The sequence below is a fragment of the Lepidochelys kempii genome, chromosome 7 (assembly GCF_965140285.1).
Source record: "Lepidochelys kempii isolate rLepKem1 chromosome 7, rLepKem1.hap1, whole genome shotgun sequence".
In the NCBI taxonomy this organism is placed as follows: Eukaryota; Metazoa; Chordata; order Testudines; family Cheloniidae; genus Lepidochelys; species Lepidochelys kempii.
This window is the reverse complement of record NC_136386.1, coordinates 84607559-84632579: the sequence shown is the minus strand read 5'-3', so window position 1 is coordinate 84632579 and position 25021 is coordinate 84607559. Positions and strand designations below refer to the sequence as shown.

At 43.0% G+C, this 25021-nt stretch overlaps 1 protein-coding gene across 6 annotated transcripts in view; it reads left to right on the top strand.

Annotated features, from left to right (window-relative positions):
• Nucleotides 1–3505, top strand: part of PALD1 (phosphatase domain containing paladin 1) — a 193058-nt gene extending 189553 nt beyond the window's left edge. For all 6 annotated transcript variants that reach the window (XM_073353587.2, XM_073353590.1, XM_073353589.1 and 3 more), the window contains one exon: nucleotides 1709–3505. In XM_073353587.2, the coding sequence (XP_073209688.1) occupies nucleotides 1709–1858 (150 nt within the window). In that variant the 3' untranslated portion in view covers nucleotides 1859–3505. The remainder of the gene's footprint in view (nucleotides 1–1708) is intronic.
• Nucleotides 3506–25021: the final 21516 nt, after the last annotated feature.

Here is a 25021-nt window from a genome sequence, read left to right as displayed (position 1 = left end):
GCACCAGATGTAGGAAAGTACGAGGTTTTATTTGTTACCATATGTATGACCATAGTTCAAGCTTTTGTTAGGTTAAGTATGTACTGGACCTGTCACAGTGCCTCTAACTACCCGCTCTAACAACAACCACAGCTCCTTTAACTACCCAGACATCTGTTGGAAAAGTAATATGGTAAAACACAAGATTTCCAATAAGTTCTTGGACTATATTGGGGACAACTTTTTGTTTGAGGAAGTGCAGGAAGTAACCAGGGGAACAGCCATTTTAGACTTGATTCTGACCAACAGGGAGAAATTGGTTGTGCATCTGAAGGTGGAAGGCAACTAGGGTGAAAGTGGTCATGAAATGATAGATTTCATGATTCTAAGAAAAGGAAGGAGTGAGAGCAGCAGAATAAGTACAGTGGACTTAAAAAAATAACAACCGACTTTAACAAGCTCAGAAAACTGGTAAGGTCCCATTGGGAAAAAAATCTTTAGGGATAAAGGAGTTCAGTAGATCTGGCAATTTCTGAAGAAAATAATATTAAAGGCACAACTGAAAACTATCCTGATATGAAGAAAGATCGGAAGAATAGTAAGAGGCCAATATGGCTCCATCAGGAGCACTTTAGTGAACTGAAAACTAAAAAGGAATCCTACCAAAAGTGGAACATAAGGAGGAGTACAAAAGAATAACACAAGCATGTATGGACAAAATCAGAAAGGCAAAGGCACAAAATGAATTGCATGTAGAAAGGAATCTAAAAGGCAATAAGAAGAGGTTATTTAAATACATTAGGAACAAGAGAAAGTTGAAGAATGTGTAGATCCTCTACTTAGCAGGGAAGGAGAAACTAATAACTGATGACATCAAGAAGGCTGAGGTGTTTAATGACTGTTTTGCTTCAATATTTACTAAAAAAGGTTAATGGTGACCAAATACAACTAATATTAACAACAAGGGGGAAGGGACACAAGCCAAAATAGGGAAAGAACAGGTTCAAGAATATTTAAATAAGTTAGAAGTATTCATATTGGCAGGGCCTGATGAAAATCATCCTTGGGAACTTCAGGCATGAGCTGAAGTAATCTTGGAACCATTAGCAATTATCTTTGAGAACTCCTGGGGGAGGGGAGGGCCCCAGAGGAGCGGAGAAGGGCAAACAAATTTCTACCCTTCGCCCTGAAAGAAGTAGATGTTTTGTTGGTGGCATTATTAGATATTGTGTGACCCAGTATGCCCAAAGGTTTGGCTTTTGGTGATTTATTTGTTTTTGTTTTTGGTGGAGAGTTGTGCCAGGTTGGTGACCCATGGTAGTACTGCTGAAAGGAGCTGTTAGGAGAGACCAGAAGTGCTGCAGTGTTGTTAAAGATTCCTGTAATAGGAGCAAGTTTTGCACCAAGCAGAGGGAGAGAAAAATCCCTTTTTCTTTTTTCCCTTTCTTTCCGTAGAGATATGCAGAGCTGCAGCAGTGGACATCTGCTGCCTTCCCCCTTACTCACATCATTATCCCTACCATTGTATAGAAAGCACATTTCTGTCAGAGTTGCCCTTCTTGTTTTGTGTGGTGTTCTTTCTAATCCTGTTCACTTACCCCGGTGGTTTTACATCAAGGGCAACGGGAATGCCATCCTGGTACACTTCTGCGCTCGATATAATCCAGCCTGTATACTCAGAGGAAATTTAAGATTCTTCCTTCTCCCTTTCCCCCTCCTTTGCTTTCAGGTGGCGGCCAAGGCTGGAGTTTACGAGATCCTGAATCAGCTGGGGTTTGCTGAGTTTGAGAACCTAGAAGACAAGTCTCTCTCCAAGCTCCGCTATCGCTGGCAGGAACAGAGCTGTAGCCAACTTCCATTCCGAGGGGAGTTCATTTAGGACCTGATGCTGTGAGGCACCTTGGGAATTTCTGCGTTTCTCCATACTTGGCTGGTTCTCTTGCTTTTTATGGATGGGGGGAGGGAGAATTTGCCTTAAGGAAAGACTTTGTTTCTAGAAAGATTGGAGCAGGACGGGACACACCTTAAATTGACTTTAAAAAACAAAAATTTATAGTGTTCTGTTAGACACAATAAAAAATATTGTAAATTAAATAACAGGTGTCTAATTGAAAACATTGTGTAACCTTTAAAAAAAATCTCTGAAATGTTTAAAACAAATCTTCTTAATTTAGTGAATGTATTAGCAGCAAGTGCCAAATTTTTCATGGCCTTCCTCACTTTCCCACTATAGCAGTGCAGTCTATGCACTATATACAGAGAGAGTCATATAAATGTAAAAGAATTTGCAGGCCAACTTGGGATTCATGAAGAATCCCGTAGGCACTAGAATGAGATCTGGATTTTTATGTTTGTGCATATTTATTACACTTTTTAAAATTAACTTTATTAACAAACTAGAGGTGTTTGAGAAAAATATAAGGAATAACTTCCCACAGCTCTGCTACAGTCAAAAGCCCTGTTTCCAGAGCCTGTATGCTTATGCTGCAGTATGGCACCAAAGCCTCTGTTTAGCAAAAAGCCACATTTTGTGGATCCAGAAATGAAAGATGAAATCTTGGCTCAACTGAAATCAATAGGAATTTTGCCATTGAAACCAGGATTTCACACAGTGTATCTAAAGCAATTTAAAAAAAACCCTTCACAGAGGAAATAATAAAAAAGAAGGGATTGGAAAGATTGAAAAATAAGGTGAATCAAGTGTGTTCAGATACAGAATAAAGTCGCATTCTCACTATCACATCTGAGGGAGAGGCTGGTTGCAGAAGGTTTGGTGAGCAGAAATGGAATAGTCCAGAGCTAGCATGAACAGGATGACAAAATAAGATATGAAGTACAAATGCACAAGCATGCAGTCTGTCTCTTTCCAAATCTGCTTTCATCGGCTGCCAGCAGTTCAGGAGGTGCATACATCAGAAATTAAAAAGTGAATTTTTTGAAAAAATTAAAATACCAAGAGGTGTGTATTTTATTTGGAATTGTTCCTATTGCTACTTCAAAATCCAAGCACCAAGGCTTCTGTTGATCAAGCATTTTATTTTTGGCTTCTTTCTGATGGAGCATTTTGTTTTCTTTTCTTTTTATAAACGCAAAGCATCAGATCAAGTATTTTACATCTCCAGCAGGATATTTTAGGGTTTAAATTATTTGCTGGTGATATAACTGAATAGATAAATTGGTAACTTGCAAGAGGCAGTTGCTATTTCTTTGTCTTTTGTTACCTCTAACACAGCCATCTGACAGCATAAAATGTTTTCACTTCTCCTCGTCGCCTATAGTAACTGAAAGGTGGCTATGTTGAAGTGACGTAAAACCAAAATAAACTTGCTCGTTGAAGGTAGTTTATGGCACCGGTATGCAGAGAACTTTGAAACAGCCCTGTTGTTGACTGATTTCTGTTACAAACAGATGTATATCAATTTTTGTATTCAGTTCCTTTCTGATAATGGAACAGACACTGTATTTTTTGCAAAACTACTGTACAGCTGTATGCCTCCACTTTGTTTCTAAATTTTATGTGATCTTTTGGGTTTCTCCACGTGTGTGTTTATTATTTCATTAAGGTTAAAGATCTTTGTGGGGAGTAGGGTGCCTAAATACCTTTGAGGATCTGTGACTAAGTGTTCCCTGCTTTGCCAAAACAGTTTTGCAAAAATTCTTGTACTAACCTGATAACTTCATGTTTTATAGAGTGCTACTAACAAATCTATCATATTACAGGTTTCCTGAAAGTTGTACCTTTAACATTTCTTGTAACTGGGCAAAGACCATTGTGGTTCTCCAAATGGACATTTTATTCCTTAAAGGTATGATGTCTGGGGTGAATTCTGGCTCCATTGAAGCCAATGGCAAAACTCCCAGTGACTTCAGTGGAGCCAGGATTTCACCCCTCATGTCCACATTTCCACAGGCCATGAACATTCAATGTATGGTTTCAGAAAACCTCTCTCTTGTACAGAATCTTTCTTACTGGGCTTCAACATTATTCTGCATAGACTGTCATAAGGCAACAAAAATGGCTAAAAAGCAATAAGCCCAGGTGCTGGGTAAAGCAAATGTGGTCTCTTTACCACGTATAACCAGTTCTAAGAGGTGCATTCAAAGCACCAAGCCTAGAAGAAATTGGAGACAGACCCTGCCTGCCCTTCCCTCAAGGGGGACTTCACATAGATCCTTTAAGGCATAAAAGGCTCTGGTAATTCAGTGGTTGATGCAACTGATGTTCTTTGACGTCTCTTAATGAAATTAAAACTATTCTGAAAGGGGATTGTTATCTGGGATCTAGGTACCTATATATTGGTAATTTCTGGGGCCACATTTTCTCTTGTGCAACTGAATAGAATGCAAACTCCTCTGAACAACGGGTAAGGATTTGTGATTCATTAACAAACTTTGGTTATATTTTCAAAGGGAGCATTTCTCTTTTGACCTTGTTTTGGGTCTTTTTTAATGCCACTTTTTAACCTTTGGGCCTGAATGACCCAACTGCATGCTTTTCAAATGTAATATTTTGCTAAACCCCACGTTTGTCATAACATTTCCTCACCATGAAAATGGACACAGTCAGGCAGGAAGTGGCTGAGTCTAGAGGAGAAGAATGCTCTTTGCACTCATATGCTGGATCTGAGTTACCACAATGATGCAAAGAAAATACAGGCCTATTAAAATGGGAAGTGGCTCAGTTTTGGAAAGTTTACCTTAGCCTGGCATGGGCTCATTAATTTGGTCTCACCAACAGACATTTCCTCCCTGTAAGTGCTGCTATATTTTACAAAAGTTTAAACTCCAGCTAGTCATCAAGTATCCCCTCAAGCTGGCTGTTGAATCTATTCCCTGTGAGCTACTGTCCAAAGAACCAATCTACTGTACTTGGTTATAAGATGTTCGTGTAGCACGTTTTTGGACACAGTGCTGGGCACTGCTAATGTTCCTGTTTTCCAGGGTTGCTGGGTGAATTCAAACCAGGATCCAGGAACTTGGAAAGTCCACAAGATTGCCACCAACTTCTCCGCCATTCCCATTAGTCTGAATTTAAACTCTGCTTATTAGTGCTGGTTGAAAAAAAAATCAAAACATTTTCATAGCAAAGAAGAACAAATCATTCACAAAAATTCCATGAAATAATATTCCCATTTTTTAATTAACTTTACTGCCTATGTTGACTGGTTTATAGCTAATACAAATAGTGCCCGGTATTTCACAGTGGTTTATGTACAGCCTGCTAATCCATATGAGAAATCTGTATTTTTAAAAATCCTGTCAGATATAAAGTGCGAAGTAACTGAAGTGCTGTTTGTATAGCTAGCTTTGTGTGGCAGCTAACGTGGTTCTTGCTCCCCTGGTCGTTTAAGACACCATACATTTTCGGGGGCTGACCGTTGCTTAGTGGATGAGACATTGAGTGGGTGGCAAGCACCACAGAAGGTTGCCTTTTGACTTAAGGCATCATTTTCAGAGGAGCTGAGTGCCCACAACTCCACTTAAAGTCCTAATGAGCTGCAGGTACACAGCACTTCTGAAAATCAGGTCCTTTAAGTATCTTTTGGGGTATCTGCCCAAAACGTTATGGGCGGTAGTTGTGTGAAGGATGGAGGGTTGGGGAGCTCACCTGCAGTGGCCCTTAGTTTGTGGAAAAGGCCAGGTGACAGGGGACTTACAGTAAGACAGAAAGCAGTTCCCAAGTGAGGTTATAATATTCCTCTTAAACATTCATTACTACCCTTGGTTTCTTATTTATTTATTTTGTAGTTGCTCAGCCTTGCCCTGCAGGGAGACCAGTATCTCTCTAGGTTGTGGGTGCAGTAATGTCAAATTAGCCTTGAATACACAAAGTAGCAACTGAACCTCTTTAATGTTACAAAATGTTCTGATTAGCTTTTAAAAAATATTCATTTTATTACACCTCTTGCCATTTCACCCATAGGGAGAAAAAGCCCCTTTCCAGCTTTATCAGTGTAGACTAGAAACTTGAATGACATCACCTGGATTGCGATGTGAAAGGTCTCTTTCCACAACTCCATCTTTACATCATGCTGTTTTAAAGAGCAGCTCAAACTTTGGAAAAACTCAAAAGAAAAATCCAGGAAAATGGCCTTTTAAAAAAACCCATGAATTTCGTGTGTGGGAAGAATTGCCATTTTCAATGTTTTTCATTTTTTAAAAAATGTAGTGCCTTTCTCAGTATTTTGAATTTTTTGTAGAAAACTGTAATAATAAAAATGTGGTTGAACTGGCTATTGAAATTATACATTTACTAGAAACTGGATTTTCAGTAAATGAAAAATTATTATAATAATTTTGATACTGCTTTTGTTGTGTTCTCAAAAATTCTAAAAGAAAATCTGACAAAATGTAATCTGCAGCCTAGCCCCTATAATTCACTATTAGCACTAACCTAGGCTACTTTACTGATCACATTCTTTGCAAATCTCCCTGCTTCTCCTTTAATTGAAAAGTGACTTTTTGTTTAGATTTCCCATTTGTTCAATCCAATGAAACTTCTGTGATTCTCTTACCTTTTGTCCACTTTCATTTCTGGCCTCTTTGCAACAAGAATTTTTTTCCCCAGGTAATGTTTCTGAGAATATTAGATCTTTTAGGGCTAAATTCAGGCTAGTGGTGAGAGTGACCTGCCTCTTTTTTCCCCATGTGCATGCTCCCTAAATGAGCACATATATGACCTGTACAAGTGACATTAGTATGTGCCTGTATGATCCTGAACCAACCCAATGCACAGTCCTCTCACCCATTAGATGCCTGCTCATTGTGGAATAATTTTCATGGGGGCCTTTACATTGGGATCATCAACTTGGACAGGACATTTGCAAATGGGCATATATATGCAGGGGTTTCTACCATTCCCAGACAAGGGGATATTGCTGTACCAAACTGTTTTAGCGCTATTCATCATTCTCTTGGGCCACAAAGCATTCATTATGGGCCATCTCCATAGCAGGTGTGTTATATTTCCATTCTCTTCTCCACGGTTCGAGCATTCTGTGATTCTTCTTTTCTGCTTTCGGTGTTTTTAGCCCCCTGTGTTTTTACTGTTTTTTTTTTTTCCTGGTAAACTGCTTTGAGTGACAATTAAATGGCATATTTACTATAGGTATCTCTTAACTGAGTTCTTCTTCCATGTTAGTGAAGAAATAGGTTAAAGCATAGGAGTTCAGGTTTTTTAGACTTGGATATGCACATTTCCCCTAGAGTGTTTAACAGTATGAAGCTGAGACTGATTCGTATTATAAAATTGGCAGCTTAATGCTGCTCACAGGGGAACAGGCCTCACACATTCTTCCTCTTTGGAATTTACCCATCCCTATGTACTTCTGTTTTTGACTGTCAGCCAGGATATGGCGTGCTTCGTGATTAAAAAAAAAAAAAAGTCTTGGTAGGATTTTCAAGTTGGGAAATCCTAAATCTTCCATTTTCTGTGGCAAGAGTCAACTGTGGGAACACAATTCTACTAAAACTTTGGGACATCTTATTCTCTTTGGAAAAGAAATACTTAAATCACTCAGCAATGAGATCAAAATATCTATTTATCTTGTTTAGTACAGTCTGCTAATCTGTAGAACCTTTGTCTTGTTCCATTTGGTATGTGTGGGCTATTCACACAGCTCACTAAATCTAACTGTATTGCATGTAGAGCCTGGATTTATAATGATGTGTGTGTGTGAACTGAGATGTTTGGTACCCTTTCTAAATGTCATTTCAAATTCATGCCATTCTAGGAGTGAGCTCTGTAGCAGCCTTTTTGGGCCATATTTCTAAATATGGCCTCAAATTCTATGCCAGCCAAAATGCTGAACTTGCTTTCACCCATGGTATTGGGATTCACGCACTTAGCTCTTATTATTATTTGTATTATTGTAGTGCCATTTTGCTATCCATTTTGCATGAACAAGTACAGTTTTCAGGCTGATGCTGGGGCACTATTACCAGAGATAACCATCACCTCATACCCCTGAGAGATGTCAAAATGGGGGCAGGTGCTGTCAAGCCCCTCAGATGAAGCCTGTGGATTAGCTTGGTTTGAGGTTATATTGCGTTTTTTTCTCTTCACTGATTGCAGAACATATTAGCACAGACCATGCTAATTATGGCCTTGGAGTTCCTGTTCTGAAATAGTATGAACTAATTACCTAAATTAGCACTACTGGTTATTTGTGGAATTCTTTCTTGCTGTTCTCTTAATTGCAACTGGAGGAATCTTTTTCTGAGACTGGCTCCACATGCCACTAAAAGGGCAGAAAGAAGGCAGAGAGATGTGGGGATACATGGAGCCATGACTCTGCTCCCCCAAATGCATCACCCAGTAAAGGCTAAAGTATGGTGTGTGCGGTGCTCCCTCTCCACCACTCCCCAACTACGGACAGGTGGCGTTCCAGGGGAATTTTGTCTCAGTGGGGCACAATTACTTCCTGGAGCAGCACAGCAGTGACTCCCACCCTACTCAGGTATTGAGACTAAGGGCTCAATCTAGCTCTAAATTTGTACTACCCCAGACACACCAGTTATTCCAGCAGGGGCTGAAGCTGTGAAAGGAGACGTGCTCTGGTTTCACACTGCCCATCACATGCTCCCTTAACAGGTACAGGTGTGGAGGCAGTTGAGGTGGCTGCGAAAATGTCAGGCACTCTCTAGTCAAATCTGTAATACAGCTTCTCAAAGGATGTTTCAAATTATTTTTTTCGCTGCAATAAAAGGTAGGGAACTCTGAGAATAGGATAGATATAGGGGAGAGGAAATTCTGGCCCTGCTGAGTGGGTGGACCCTTGCTCCAGTAGGGCTTTGCGCAGGCACAAGAGTTCATTTGCAAGGGTGTGACTGCAGGAATTTGGCCTGAGACTGAATTTGGGGTGGGATGGCCATAGCAGTTGTGGATTCATAGAATCATAGAATATCAGGGTTGGAAGGGACCTCAGGAGGTCATCTAGTCCAACCCCCTGCTCAAAGCAGGGACCAATCCCCAACTAAATCATCCCAGCCAGGGCTTTGTCAAGCCTGACCAAGCTTTTCATTCCAGTATTTTCATGTGTATTTGTTTAAATAAAAGGTGATATCCATTACTTTTACCATTCAGGGATTTTTGTGATTGGTGCATGTGATGCATGTGATGCCAAGTGTCACAGAAAGCTAGAAAATGAAACCCTTTTGTTGGCTAGGAAGCTAGTAGAGATTAGGAGCTCACACCACCATCACCCTGACGCAAAGGATCAGATCAGCTGACTACTGTTAAGAACAGCAAAACTGGACTGGAAAAATCAGTGACCACAGGCTCTCATTTCTAGTAGTGCATCTACCCTGAATTTGTGTACTGTGTATTGTTCAAGCTGCAGTGATGGGTCTGAGACAGAACAATAGCAAATGGGCATGATCTCTATTCCTTAAATGCAACATTTAAGAAGTATATTTGGGAAGTGTGGAGCAGGAAAAGGTGGAGCAAAATCTCAATGCTGTCTCTTTCTTATAAAGCAGACTTTTTATTATCTTTTCCTCTTTGTGCACAAGTTTCCATTGAACATCCTTGTGGTTGAGAGAAGGTTTCTTTAGAAATGAAGGACCTTACACTAAGAGAGAGGGAAATGGAGAGAGAGAGAGAGAGTTTCTCCCTTGACAGATAAAACATTCAGTTCTAGACCGGAATGATCTCCATCATATAATATCTCAGTTTCTATGTGGTGCTGAAGATCCCACAAGTGTTAGGAAAGAGCGTGACATTCCTTAGGGGGGCTGTTTCCAAGTAACAGGATCTTTACTAACTACCTTGCACCAAACCAAACTGCTGCATCAGCAGAATATATGAAACAGTGGGAGGAGAGGGTGAATTCTAGGGATGATTGTGGTACAGTCACAATCCACCAACCCATTGGGGTGGGTGATGGGTGTTGCTATGGGCAGAAGAACAAGAAAGCTTAGGGGAGGATTGTGGAGTGAGAATAAAAAAACAGATGGGACATTAAAGAAGGTGAGAATGCAATGCTTGTTTTGCTTTCTGTTTAACATATGTATATATAGTTGCAAGTTGTCCCGAGTAAATCCATTTAAAAATAACAAACCCTCAAAGTATCAAGATGACTTCACTGAATTAGAAGCATACCATGGAGCCTTCGAGCTGGGAGAGGGATTTCTTGTCACTTACATCACAAACATATTACAGGAGGAAATTCTTTTGCCCCCACCAACAGGGTAAGTAAACACTTCACGCTACCATTACACCAGCCCGAGGGAGAGTGGGTACACTTGATTGTTTCTGAGCTGGCTCTTTTGGGAACTAAAATTCTAGGTGAAATAATTTTTTAACAGCGGAAGTAATTAACCATTGGAACAATTTACCAAGGGTTCATGGTGGATTCTCCATCACTGACCATTTTAAATCAAAACTGAATGTTTTTCTACAAGATCTGCTTTAGGAGTTATTTTGGGGAAGTCCTATGGCCTGTGTTATCCAGGAGGTCAGACTAGATGATCAACGTGGTTCCTTCTGGCCTTGGAATGAATGAATGCCCCAGAGCCATTCTAAACCTCTGTGGTGTCAAAGCCTCTGGATCAGTAGATTATCCCTTTTGCTGCTCCACGAGCTTCCAGTGAATTCTGTGGTTCCACTATTTGCTGAGAACATTTCCTCAGGTTGAAGTGAATGGAACGTCAAGCTGTAAGAGAATTATATTAGTAGGATGTATGTTGAAGAATCAGGATCACTGAAACCCTTGAGGCATACACTACATACATGATCACATCCCCAATATTAGACTCTTAATGGAATGAGACTAGAATAAACCCCCCACTGTCCGTATAAGAGGACAAGTATATACAATGTTATCATAAACATAGACACCATGGGACTTGCTGGCACAGCAATTATTCCACTAACCTTTTTTGCTAGTGGTGTCAGTGCTTTGGCTAATACATTTCCATCCTGGCTCAAAACGCCCTGACCAATCTCATTCCTAGCCCACCCTCACCCCGTCCGTGCTCTCTCCCTCCTTCTCTCCCAGGAGTGCCGTTGATGCACATCTGTTGATGCAGCCTTGCTATTCTAGTCTTGGACCTTTCACTCAACTTTCCCATACACTTCATCCCTGACCTGCAGCATTCCCTGCTGTTACAGACTTGGGCCTTTCTGAGGAGGTTCTGCTGAGTGTGTGATGCTGTTGTTAAATGAGCAACGTGGAGAATGAGGAAGTCACCACCCCAGACACATTAGTCACCTGAGGTCAAAGGCTATTCCAATAATTAATTATCATCTTCCTCCTCTTCCCCTTATTTGTTGAAATTCCTTGAAATTGTAGCTGTCATCAGCAAGGAAGAGGTTTCAAAGATTTCTTTGTCTGGAGCTGCATGAATGTTCCTTCTAGTTTATGCCACACCTCAAGGGAAATTGAAGATTCTTAGTCCAAAGAAAATATCAGCAATTGAAAAGCATTCCGTCTGAGACAAGGAAAATATGGCTGTGTATATTAGGAACCTGTCATTAAAATATGGTTAATGAACAGAAAACTGACCTTGTTCCTGTATCTTCAATTAACTAAATTTGATTAAATCAAGAGTTTCGTTCCATCAGTCCTGTGGAGGCAAAAGCTGCCTCACACATCATTAATGAAAGCACCAGCTAACTGACTCCAGAGTCCTTATTGCTGGAGATAATGTATGACGCAGGAAGGACCCCACTTGCTTTTCAGACGCCAGGCTGAGTTGCACACATCCCAGCCTTGGACATTAGAAACAGAGTAAGTCCTGCAGACACTGAGTCCATTTAAGGGACTCTAGGGGCATTCTCCTCTCAGAAATGCTTGTAAGATAGAAACTCAGAATTGTACTATTTTCAGGCAGATGGTTGTCTAGTTGACCTTTTAACAGATAACTATTTTATTTAAACCCCAGGGACCTTATACTTTTTGTTAGACTGAAAAAACAACAACCTATACCGACCCCTATAGTTCTTTTAAAAAAATCTGCTCACACAATTTTTTAAAAAATATTCTGATTTAGCTGATTGTTCAGATATTTCATTGTTCAGTGTGCAGGTCCTGCCCTCCTAGTACTGTTTGTCTGGAAGCTAGAAGTTTGCAGCATGAGCTGGCAAAAAAAATCCTGTTTTGACTTGTAAACGGAGCATGTTTGATCGAGAAGGCAAAGGAAGGAGAATAAATATTGGACACTGAGATGTCATTTAGACAGAATCACTTTTCTGACCCTCTCCCCTTTTTAACATAAAAGGGATGTGGAACTAATGACCTGAGGGGCAACCTCTTGGAGCTTTTTAAAGCTGAACTTTTAACATAAGAGACTCTTAATGATGGTTAAAAAAGGAGGTAACAGATTTGCACGGAGGCCAGGGACTAGAGGAAGGAGATGGTGCTGTCTAATTTGAGTGCAGCTGCTCACCTCAAGCAGAGGAAGCACCTCGGGGTGCAGCCAAACCCTTTCATTACCTCCTTCAAGTGTTTGCATCCCCCTACCCTTTGTACGGGTCAGCACCATCTGCTACTCCTGCTGAGACATGTGAATGCCTTAAGAAAATATTTAGTTCCAAGAGAGGTGATAACTGTTTAGGTTTTTGTTTTGTTTTTTGCCCTGAGTGACAATTATATCTGTCTACAGAACCGCTGCACTGCTGGGGACTTGTATGCTTGGCCACACACACTGGGAAAGAAAATAATTTGTTGCATTAAGAGGATATAAGGCAGCAGCGCTAGCATGTTTTGGTCTTGGTTTTGCTCACTGTGTCTAAGAAACACTTGGAAATTGAAACTCAGTATGTGCTGCATACGTGCATATTGGATACTAAGTGTGATGATTTGGAACCACACTAATGTCTGTTGTTTTCCTGGAAGGGCTGTAATATCGTGATCTGGACATATAATGTTTATATCTAGAGCTACTCTAGTCTAGCTCCACCTTGAAAGATGCTTGAAAAATTAGCCATTGCATGGAAATATAGGGCCCAGTCCTGTGAGGACTGAAATTGTATCCAGTGATGCAACTTAGGTGCCTAAATTCCAGAGATAGGTGCCTAAGTGCCCATGCGTGGCACCAGTGTGATCCATGAAACTCCCACCAAGCTGCTGCCTAACCCTACAGGTGCAGAGTGAGTTTAACTTTCTGTAGTAAAAGTCTCCTAGTTGCCTAGGTTCTAGACTCTGGGGCATGTGCATTGCAGTCCCACTCTAAGCATCTGAACACCCATCTACCACATAGGCCCCTGAGTGAGTCACAAACTGGGGGAAGATAGGCATTTGGCCACTTACGTCATGTGGGGCCCAATCTGGTGCAGGATGGGGTGGAGGAGGTGGTGGTGGTGCCCACCTTATAACTTAGCTCTGTGTTTAGAGCAGTGACATGGGATGTGGGACACCCAGGTTCAATTTCCTCACCTCTACCAGAGGGGACAGAGGATTTGAACAGGGGTCTCCCACCTCTCAGGAGAGTGCTCTCACACTGGGCAATGTGATATTCTGAGGTGGGCCTTCCTCAGTCTCCTGCCTAAGCTGTTCCACTCTGGATAAATCAAGAAAGGCTACGTCTACACTCGTCACTGTACACAGTTACATGTGCGTTGTTGTGCCATAACCTCCTTATTGTCCACATAGCATGTTCCTGAAGGAGAGCGCATAGTGTGAGAGCTAGCACACAGGAGGGTGTAGGTATGTATATATCTGCACTGTGGCATGGACAGCTCTACAGTGCAGTGCGGACATGGGCAAGGGGCATGTACCAGGTCACAGGTATCAATAGTCCTCCAGGGCCATTCCCACAATGCACTGATCCTTTTACTGCCTGACCCTTACCAAAGGTGTAGAGGTCCCTGATCCTTCCCCCCGCACCGGTTATCAGTGGTAGTAGTGACCTGCACTGAGCACTTCAGTTCTCCTGTGAACTCTATTGATCAGCACAGGCGAGCGTGGATCATGCTCCAAGAGCAGCCACCTGGTCTCCAGAGCACACCCAGGTGCTGATCAATGAGTGGTGAGAGTACACTACCCTCCAAGCCTTAGCCCAGAGCAGCAGGGACATACACCTGTACCAGGACATGTCGTGGAGGCTAGAAGAGACCGGCATTTCCTGGATTCTGTCCTAGTGCTGGGAGCGCATGAAGCACCTCAGGCTCTGTCCTGGACGGTGAAGGACTCTAACGGTCACTCTGGGAGGGGACCTAGCATATGCCATGTTACAATGAGCAGGACTGGGTGCTCTCCAGGACTGCAACTACGGCACCTGAAGTGACTTACAACCCCCTCTTTAAACTGTCAGCCTCCTCATAGGATGGGAAGCTGATGAGGGGCAGGGCATGGAGGCAGCAAGGACCTTGGAGGAAGTGCTGGGAGACCCAGAGGAAGACAAGTATATGATTCTGCACCTCTACCCAGCGGACCTAGTTGGGGAAGTCCTCCCTCCCACGAGGAGCTGTAGGAGGACCCCCAAGCTGCAGCAGGAACCAGAACCCAAGGCTGGTAAGTTACAATATACCCCTACACTCCCTGGAAATATTCCCTCTTGCTCCCATAATACATGTCTGAAGCCTCCCCGCTCCACCCTGACGTGGTCCCTAAAAAAGACACGACTGTAAATTGAGACTAAGGGTATGTCTACACAGCCAAAGAACACCAGCAGCAGCAAGCCTGAGGGCCTGGGACAACAGACTCAGGCTTGCGGGGCTTGGGCTGTTTGGCTAAAAACAGCAGTGTACACATTCAAGTTAGAGTCTGGGCTCCAAGGCCCTTCCCTCCTGCCAAGTTTCAGAACCCAGGCTCGAGCCCGAACATTTATGCTATTATTTTTAGGCCTGCATCATGAGCCTCACAAGCTCGAGTCAGTTGACCCAAGCTCTGAGACTTGCTGCCACAGAGTTGGGTTTTTTTTGTTTTTTTTGTTTTTTGCTGTGTGGATGTAGCCAAAGGAAGCTAAAACCCTCATCTTTATTAACATAATTCATCTTGCCTCAAGACAAGACTATTCCCTTACAAAAGTTTCCTCTATTAATGTCCAGATGGAGCACATTGTACTGTCCTGGCAGTCTGTTTGTATCATCCATTAGCTTCTGTCTTTTATACTTAGATTGGAAGCTCTTTGGGGCAGGGGCTGTCTTTTTGTTCTGTTTGTACAGTGCCTAGCACAATGGGGTCCAGATCCATGACTAGGGTAGTGGTAATACCAATAATAAATAATTATAGTAATGTTCTGCAAACCCCCTAAGCTATGGCTTATGCTGAGCAGAACTTTGCAGTCAGACTGAGGTGACCTTTCATCCTTGTAGGAAGTGGGGACTTTCTGTACACAACTGCCAATAGTATGGAGGAGAAGTGTGCATTCAGCTACCTCCTTATTGCTCAATACTTTGTAAGTGGTACCCTGGCCAAAAAAACAGTTTTACCAACCTCGCAAGCAAGACCTTTCCCCTTCAGATCTGCAGCTCCTTATTGGACTGCTAACTAGAGAGGTTTCTTATTCTGTTATCGTTTAGTAAGTTGGAGGGAAGAGTGCTCCTTTCCTCAGGGGCTTTTAGCACTCAGTGAAAAGGACTTGTGGTGTTTTCACACTAGGCTTCCTGCGAGGAGGTGGCAGCTCTTCATTCATTGCTTTAATATAAGTTTAAAACATCTAAAGGGGAGGGAGAGTCCTGTCACTGTAACTCCTCCTTGCCTCCCCATCTGATCTCATCCTGGTACAGCTCAGAAAGGAACTGTGTTAGGGCTTGTTTGTACTGAAAATGCTACAGCTGCGCTGCTCTAGCGCTTCAGTGTAGACCTGTCTATGCTGACAGGAGGGATTCTCTTGTCAGCGTAGAGAATCCACTTCCCCGAGAGGCAGTAGCTAGGTCAACAGAAGTATTCTTCCATCAACCTATCGTGGTCTACTTGGGGACTTAGGTCGCTGAATTATGCTGCTCAGGGGTGTGGATTTTGCGCACCCTTGACCGACATAGTTAACCTAATTTTAAAGGCTAATTAAAGGCTAATGTAGTGCCAATCTTTAAAAAAGGGAAGAAGGAGGATCCTGGGAACTACAGGCCAGTAAGCCTCACTTCAGTCCCTGGAAAACTCATGGAGCAGGTCCTCAAAGAATCAATCCTGAAGCACTTGCATGAGAGGAAAGTGATCAGGAACAGCCAGCATGGATTCACCAAGGGAAGGTCATGCCTGACTAATCTAATTGCCTTTTATGATGAGATTACTGGTTCTGTGGATGAAGGGAAAGCAGTGGATGTATTGTTTCTTGACTTTAGCAAAGCTTTTGACACGGTCTCCCACAGTATTCTTGTCAGCAAGTTAAGGAAGTACGGGCTGGATGAATGCACTACAAGGTGGGTAGAAAGCTGGCTAGATTGTTGGGCTCAACGGGTAGTGATCAATGGCTCCATATCTAGTTGGCAGCCGGTATCAAGTGGAGTACCCCAAGGGTCGGTCCTGGGGCCGGTTTTGTTCAATATCTTCATAAATGATCTGGAGGATGGTGTGGATTGCACTCTCAGCAAATTTGCGGATGATACTAAACTGGGAGGAGTGGTAGATACGCTGGAGGGGAGGGATAGGATACAGAAAGACCTAGACAAATTGGAGGATTGGGCCAAAAGAAATCTGATGAGGTTCAATAAGGATAAGTGCAGGGTCCTGCACTTAGGACGGAAGAACCCAATGCACAGCTACAGACTAGGGACTGAATGGCTAGGCAGCAGTTCTGCGGAAAAGGACCTAGGGGTGACAGTGGACGAGAAGCTGGATATGAGTCAGCAGTGTGCCCTTGTTGCCAAGAAGGCCAATGGCATTTTGGGATGTATAAGTAGGGGCATAGCGAGCAGATCAAGGGACGTGATCGTCCCCCTCTATTCGACATTGGTGAGGCCTCATCTGGAGTACTGTGTCCAGTTTTGGGCCCCACACTTCAAGAAGGATGTGGATAAATTGGAGAGAGTCCAGCGAAGGGCAACAAAAATGATTAGGGGACTGGAACACATGAGTTATGAGGAGAGGCTGAGGGAGCTGGGATTGTTTAGCCTGCAGAAGAGAAGAATGAGGGGGGATTTGATAGCTGCTTTCAACTACCTGAAAGGGGGTTCCAAAGAGGATGGCTCTAGACTGTTCTCAATGGTAGCAGATGACAGAACGAGGAGTAATGGTCTCAAGTTGCAGTGGGGAAGGTTTAGATTGGATATTAGGAAAAACTTTTTCACTAAGAGGGTGGTGAAACACTGGAATGCGTTACCTAGGGAGGTGGTAGAATCTCCTTCCTTAGAGGTTTTTAAGGTCAGGCTTGACAAAGCCCTGGCTGGGATGATTTAACTGGGAATTGGTCCTGCTTTGAGCAGGGGGTTGGATTAGATGACCTTCTGGGGTCCCTTCCAACCCTGATATTCTATGATTCTATGGTTATAAGGGGACCACCACTACCATAGCTGCTGTCATTTAGCATGGCGCCTGATCTCTTAGGTGGCCTCTGAGAACACCCACTGAATCAGGCCCCGCAGGTGAGATAGGTGGAGAAATGCCTAGTTTCCTAGAATTAGGAGCCAAGCATCTTGGTGGTGTCAGGACTTAGGCAGCTGTGTGCATGCCCAGCAGCAGAAATTGAGATGCCTAAGGTTACTGACCCCACGAGAACTCCGAACATTGCCCCAGACTGCTTCCGATATGGATTGACTTGCTGGTTATCCAACCACTTGCGCACACTTGACTACTGCTATAGACTGTCCCCTAGCCTGCCTTGACATTACAGTTCCATGTTTTAGGATGGGTTGAATTACAGTTTTATACACTCTACCTATTAACTTTCTTGGCATCTTTTTATCACAGATAACTGGGCTCCCATCATCTGCACCAAGCAGCGTTGATACAATGCTGGGCATCTCTCCAGAGAGCACTATTGTCAGCAACCATTGATCCCAGGTATTTAAATTCTTTCACTCTCCTAAATTCTCTGCCTGTGATATCCTTTAAGGAGAATTCCCTGCCCCTGCCCCCGGTATTGTAGCCTCAATCTTACCAATGTTAACTCTAAGTTCCGCCTGGTCACTGGGTTGCCACCATTCAGAGTTGGTTTGCAAGATCTCATAATCTTCCACACACATCATTAAGCCATCAGCGAACAGCATATTCCAAGGCTGCTCCCTTTGTAGATATTCACTTATCACGTCCAAAACAACCGCAGACAAAAAAGGCTCAGTGTTGACCCCCTGGCGCAGGCCAATGTTTACCGAACATTCTCTGCTGTCGACCCACATGCTTTTCACTACAGTAGTCACTCTGTCATGCATGCTCTGGATAATATGGACAAATCCTTCCAGCACATCTCTCCATCGCAAATTCCATCAACCTGCTTATCTTGGTACCTGGTCACATGCCTTCTCCAAGTCCACAAACACCGTACCCAGCTGCTGTCTCTTTTTTCTGAACTTCTCCATGAAGAGTCATAGAGCAAAGGTGGCATCAATTGTACTCCTTCCTGGCATAAATGCACATGGACCCTTCCAAATTTCAATCGTTCCATGCAGATATTTTTCAGTAATCTTCTCCTTACTTTCATAGCATGTGATGTCAGGTTAACTGGGAAATAATCAGCGCATAGCATAAAATGGGCACCGCAAAGCTTTCATTGGGCATTTTCTCTATCTTAAAAATATCGTTGAACAGACTTGTAAAATAGCTGCCTTTCCTTCCCATTGACTTCAGTGCAGCCACCTGGTGCCTCATCTGGTCCAGGTGCTGGAAGATCTTAAAGAATAATTAACAAACTGAAAATGAGCTACGTCTGCCAACTTGGCAACATCTGAGAGAATTCAGGTCACATTAGAAACTGCTGAAAACCCACAGATCGAAGGGTAAGTTCTGTAAGGACTGTTTGTCCATTGCAACTGAAAATATTTTGGGAAAATACTGCAGAATTTACCTGAGAAGACTGTAGCAGTCTGATTTGATGTGGTTTTTCATGTGTGTAATAAATATTTATTTAGCTGTCCGTCACATTATAAGAAATCACTGCAGTTTCCTTTAAACAAAATAGCTCAAACAGCATGACTATGGCAAATCCTTCCTTTGAGGTGTGTCTATCAACATCTGACTTGGTTTGCCTCAAGGGTTTTATACAAAAGAGACTTGGGGGAAAAATAATTGAAAAATATTTCGCTATTCCCAATTACCCATTAAGAGTTGCTAATGAATATGATACTGAGTCACTAGATAGCTAGTGTGAATCCAGCAGTGTGAGAATGACTGTGACACCCATGAAAGGTTTATTCTGCTCTTTGATGTTGCTAGACATGTGTCCTGTCCTCAGGATCACTGATCATCCAATGAGAGTCTTTTTTTCTCATGACATAATGGATTCAGTTTAATATTTGCTAGAACTTGTGTGGGTGCAGTTCTTTGAATACCGCTGGAACCTAATCTCCTAGTTCAGAAAAGCTACCAGCTCTCCTCCTTACGTAGTTGAATTATACTCTAAGGTGCCACAAGTACTCCTTTTCTTTTTGCGAATACAGACTAACACGGCTGTTACTCTGAAACCACTCTTTTCTTTATGCTCCATTTGAGTATATTGTCCCAGTTCTGAGAGGTAGTGCAATGTACTTATGTTAGGACAGATGACTACAAGCTGGGAGGGGCTGCAAATGCTTTGGAGGATAGGATTAAAATTCAGAATGATTTGGACAAACTGGAGAAAGGATCTGAAGTAAATAGGATGAAATTCAATAAGGACAAATGCAAAGTACTCCACTTAGGAAGGAACAATCAAAATAGTCCTTGTATACACACATACAAAATGGGAAATGACTGCATAAGAAGTAGTACTGCGGAAAGGGATCTGGGGGTTATAACGGATCACAAACTAAATATAAGTCAATGGTGTAACACTGTTGCAAAAAAAAAGAAAACATAATTCTGGGATGTATTAGCAGGAGCATTGTAGGCAAGACACAAGAAGTAATTCTTCTACTCTACTCTGCACTGATTAGGCTTCAGTTGAAGTATTGTGTCCAGTTCTGGACCCTACATTTCAGGAAAGATGTGGATAAATTGGGAAAAGTCCAGAGAAGAGCAACCAAAATGATTAAAGGTCTAGAAAACATGACCTATGAGGAGAGATTGTTTAGTCTGGAGAAAAGACTGAGAGGGGACATAACACTTTTCAAGTACATAAAAGGTTGTTACAAGGCGGAGGGAGAAAAATTGTTGTTCTTAACCTCTGAGGATAGGCCAAGAAGCAATGGGCTTAATTTGCAGCAAGGGTGGTTTAGGTTGGACATTAGGAAAAACTTCCTAACTGTCAGGGTAGTTAAGTAACTAAGTTGCCTAGGGAGGGTGTGGAATCTCTGACACTGGAGATTTTTAAGAGCAGGTTAGACATACACCTGTCAGGGATGGTCTAGATAATACTTAGTCCTGCCTTGAGTGTGGGGGACTGGACTAGATGACCTCTCAAGGTCCATTCCAGTCCTATGATTCTATGTTGGGAGATCTGTATCTATTTCCAGCTCTGCCGCTGACCTGTGATGTAACCATTGACAGGTTACTTCATCTTTTTGTGCCACTGTTTCCCCTTCTACCCTTTGCCCTGGTCTACACTGCGGGGGGGGGGGAGAGAATCAATCTAAGTTATGCAACTTCAGCTACGTGAATAACGTAGCTGAAGTCGATGTACTTAGATCTACTCACTGTGGTGTCTTCACTACGGTGAGTCGACTGCAGCCGCTCCCCCGTCGACTCTGCCTGCGCCTCTCACGGTGGTGGAGTACAGGAGTCGACAGGAGAGCGCTCGGGGGTCGATTTATCGCGTCTAGACTAGATGCGATAAATCGATCCCCGCTGGATCGATCGCTGCCCGCTGATCTGGCAGGTGGAGTAGACATACCCTTTGTCTGTCCTGACTAAATAGACTCAGTTCTTCAGGACAGGCACTGTCTTGTATAATGTGTTTGTCAGTGCCTGACACAATGGGGCCCTGATCTAAATTGGGGCCTCTAGGTGCTACTTTCATACAAATAACCATTTCTTTCTAATTCATTTCTGGACTCTTAATACTGTAATTGTTGCTCTAAACACAAAAGCCGCCTCAACAGAGATTCAAAATGCTAGCGCACTGTTTGTACACTGAAGAAAATGCATTAAAAAACCTACCTCAGGGAATTTTCTGTAGCCTGAGAAAGAAGAGCCAAAGACTCCAAGAAGTCTACGTGGGGCTTTGCTGTCACCACACTAATTCGTGTGGAAGGCTTTCAGATGTTCTGATGATGGACAGCAGCACAGCGTTAACTAGAAAATATATCTGGGGAGCACATCTCTTTTTATATATTGGCGATCAATAAATAGTTCTCCCCTTCCTCACTCTACCTCTTTCTTCTTTCTGTTCTTTTTACTCTGCTCTTGGAAATATGCTTTTGAGCATGGTTGGGTGATATTGGAATTGACTAATGCTGAAATTGGTAGATGCCTGAAGTATGTGCATGTGTGTACAGATATGCAGGCCTATGTTTTCAGCCCAATCAGTGTTATTACTAGCAGTATTGTAAGAAGGACTGGCCTCTTTAAAAGGGAGTAGGCCAGGCTCTAGCACCTGTGAGTTGTAAGCTGCCACCCAGTTGGGGTTAAAAGAAGGTACCTGGGCTACTTGGAGACTCATGAAGTGGCAGGAGAGAGCTGTCAGCGGGGAGTGGGGTAGCGGTCAGTGAGGAATGGGGCAGCTGAGAGTTGCCTGAGAACAGACAGAGAGACACAGATATGTGCCTAAAGAAGAAAGGAGAGAGGCAGGAGTAGCAGAGGAGAGCAGTGGTTAATGGTGAGGCCTAGCCAGAGCGTGGAGAATCCCTGCTGAGTTAAAAGAGAGCTTGTGCAGACTCCTAGGAAGAAGGGGAAGAGGCCACCTGGTTAGGATATGCTGAGCCCAAAACAAGAGGGTTGCGTTGGAGGGTGGATCCTGGGAGAAGGTTGGCATGGGTGAGTGGAACACTGCAGGAGGCCCCCTTGCAGCAGGCCTGAGTGGAGAGCTGCAGGAAGCTGAGCCCAGAGTAAAGGGCTGGTCCTGGAGGGATGTTCCCTGATCAGGAGTAGGACTCATGGGGAGGTTGGGCTGGCTGTGTGGAACACTACAGGGAGTCCTCTCATGGGAGACTTGACTCAGGGCTACTGGAGGAGTTTTGGGAAAGAAGGTAATCTGGGGGCTCCCAGCCTGATGGCCTGAACAGTGGAGCCCTGGAACAAGAGCAAAAAAGGTCTGGGGACAGACTGGTTAATGACTCTCAGGAGGGTGAGCTGGAAAGGACATCCTGCAAGGGAACATAGAAAACTAATGTGAACCTGTTGTACTTTGGGATTTTAGGGAGAATGGTTTTACTAAGAGGTTTCTGTGGACTATGGTAGAGGTACAGGAATAAATTATGCCTACAGGCAGGCTTTTGAATTAGACATTGAGAGAGACTGTGTTCCTTCTATAGCTAGACCAAGGGAAACTGAGGCAGGTTTACCGGTTGTGCCACAGCCTGACACAGGTGGGGGGATGCCTTATGACAACTATCTAATATTGGATATTATATCTGTTATGTGTAATATAGGACACATGATGGGAGTGGATAAAGGTTTTATCAGCATGAGTGCAATGACTTCATATGCCCTTAGAGTGCAAGATTGAGCAACTTCATGGTCCTTCTGCCCTAAAAATTGCACCAGACAGAGCTCACAACAAGCCAAGAAGTGTGGTTCTCAACCATATTGCTGAAGGAGCAACCAGTTATCTGCTTTCAAGGGTACGTGTGAGCACACTGGGGCCTCCTGAGTCACTTATACAGGGGGGAAGGAGGAGGAAGCAGGCAAGGCAGCAGCTACTGCTGCAGTGGAGGGGTTTGGCTTGAACTTCTCTCCTGTTACATTTTAAGCAAGGAGATACTTGCCAATCTTGACTTAATAAATAAAATATCCTTCTGAAGGGTGGGCCTGTTTTAAAATGTGCCACCTGTTGAATGTGTTACTACTCAAGCTCCAGAATGATGTGTGAACAAGAAGGTAATTGGTGGGGTGAAGGGACAGAACAGAGAGGCCTGTGGGATGGGGCGAGTGTTAATGTGACCCACAGCATGTTTTGGGCTACCCATGGTTGTCTAGACCTCAGCTCACTCTTCTAGACGTGGGTAAAGTGTATGTTTGCTCTTGTGCTGTAAAGCTGAAAGGCTTTCCAGCCGGCCGCTTGCTAGCTGTGAAAAGGCTGCTGCTGACCTCATGGTTGAATTGTAACTAGGGTGGAGGGTGTGGGCAGGGGATGGGGGAGCTGGTGCAGTGATGTGGTGGTCTGTGGCTGGAACTCTTTCCTCCCCACTCCCTAGGGAGCTCATCACCTGCCTAGAAAAAGGAGTTTTTCATGAAAGAGCCACAGTTGTGCATGGTGTAATAAAAGCAAGAGGAAGACCAAGGACAGGGCAGGTAGGTCCGTTACTCAATGAGGGGAGTGGGAACAATAACAGAAAATGTGGAAATGGCAGAGGGGCTTAATGACTTCTGTTTCGGTTTTCACTAAGAAGGTTGGTGGCCATTGGACATCTAACATAATGAATGCCAGTGAAAATGAGGTAGGATCAGAGGATAAAATAGGGAAAGAACAAGTTAAAAATTACTTAGACAAGTTAAATGTCTTCAAGTCACCAGGGCCTGATGAAATACATCCTTGAATATTTCAGGAGCTGACTGAGCAGGTATCTGAGCCATTAGTGATCATCTTTAAAAAGTCATGGAAGATGGGAGAGATTCCAGGAGACTGGAAAAGGGCAAATATAGTGCCAGTTTATAAAAAGGGAAATAAGGGGAATTACACATCAGTCAGCTTAACTTCTGTATCTGGAAAGATAATGGAGCAAATAATTAAGCAATCAATTTGCAAACATCTAGAAGATAATAAGGTGATAAGTTACAATCAGCATGGATTTGTCAAAAACAAATTGTGTCAAACCAACCTGATAACTTTCTTTGACAGGGTAACAAGCCTTGTGGATGGGAGGAAGTGGTAGACGTGGTATATTTTGACTTAAGCTTTTTATCATGTCTCACATGACCTTCTCATAAACAAACTAGGGAAATGCTACCTAGAGCTACTATAAGGTGGGTGAATAACTGGTTGGAAAACCGTTCCTAGAGAATAGTTATCAATGATTCACAGTCATGCTGGAAGGGCATAACGAGTGGGGTCCCGCAGGGATTCATTCTGGGTCTGGTTCTGTTCAATGTCTTCCTCAATGGTTTAGATAATGGCATGGAGAGTACACTTATAAAGTTTGCAGATGTTACCAAGCTGGGAGGGGTTGCAAGTGCTTTGGAAGATAGGATTAAAATTCAAAATGATCTGGACAAACTGAAGAAATGGTCTGAAGTAAATAGGATGAAATTCAATAAGGACAAATGCGAAGTACTCCACTTAGGAAAGAACAATCAGTTGCACACATACTAAATGGGAAATGACTGCCTAGGAAGGAGTACTGCAGAAAGGGATCTGGGGGTCATAGTGGATCACAAGCTAAATATGAGTCAACAGTGTAACACTGTTGCAAAAAAAGCGAACATCATTCTGGGATGTATTAGCAGTACTGCTATAAGCAAGACACAAGAAGTAATTCTTCTACTCTACCCCGTACTGTTTAGGCCTCCACTGGAGTATTATCTCCAGTTCTGGGCACAGCATTTTCAGGAAAGATGTGGACAAATTGGAGAAATTCCAGAGAAGAGCAACAACAATGATAAAAGGTCTAGAAAACATGACCTATGAAGGAAGATTGAAAAAATTGGATTTGTTTAGTCTGGAGAAGAGAAGACTGAGAGGGGACATAACAGTTTTCAAGTACATAAAAGGTTGTTACCAGGAGGAGGGAGAAAAAATGTTGTTCTTAACTGCTGAGGATAGCACAAGAAGAAATGGGATCAAATTGTAGCAAGGGAGGTTTAGGTTGGACATCAGGAAAAACTTCCTAACTGTTAGAGTGGTTAAGCACTGGAATAAATTGCCTAGGGAGGTTGTGGAATCTCCATCATTGGAGATTTTTAAAAGCAGGTTAGACAAACACTTGTCAGGG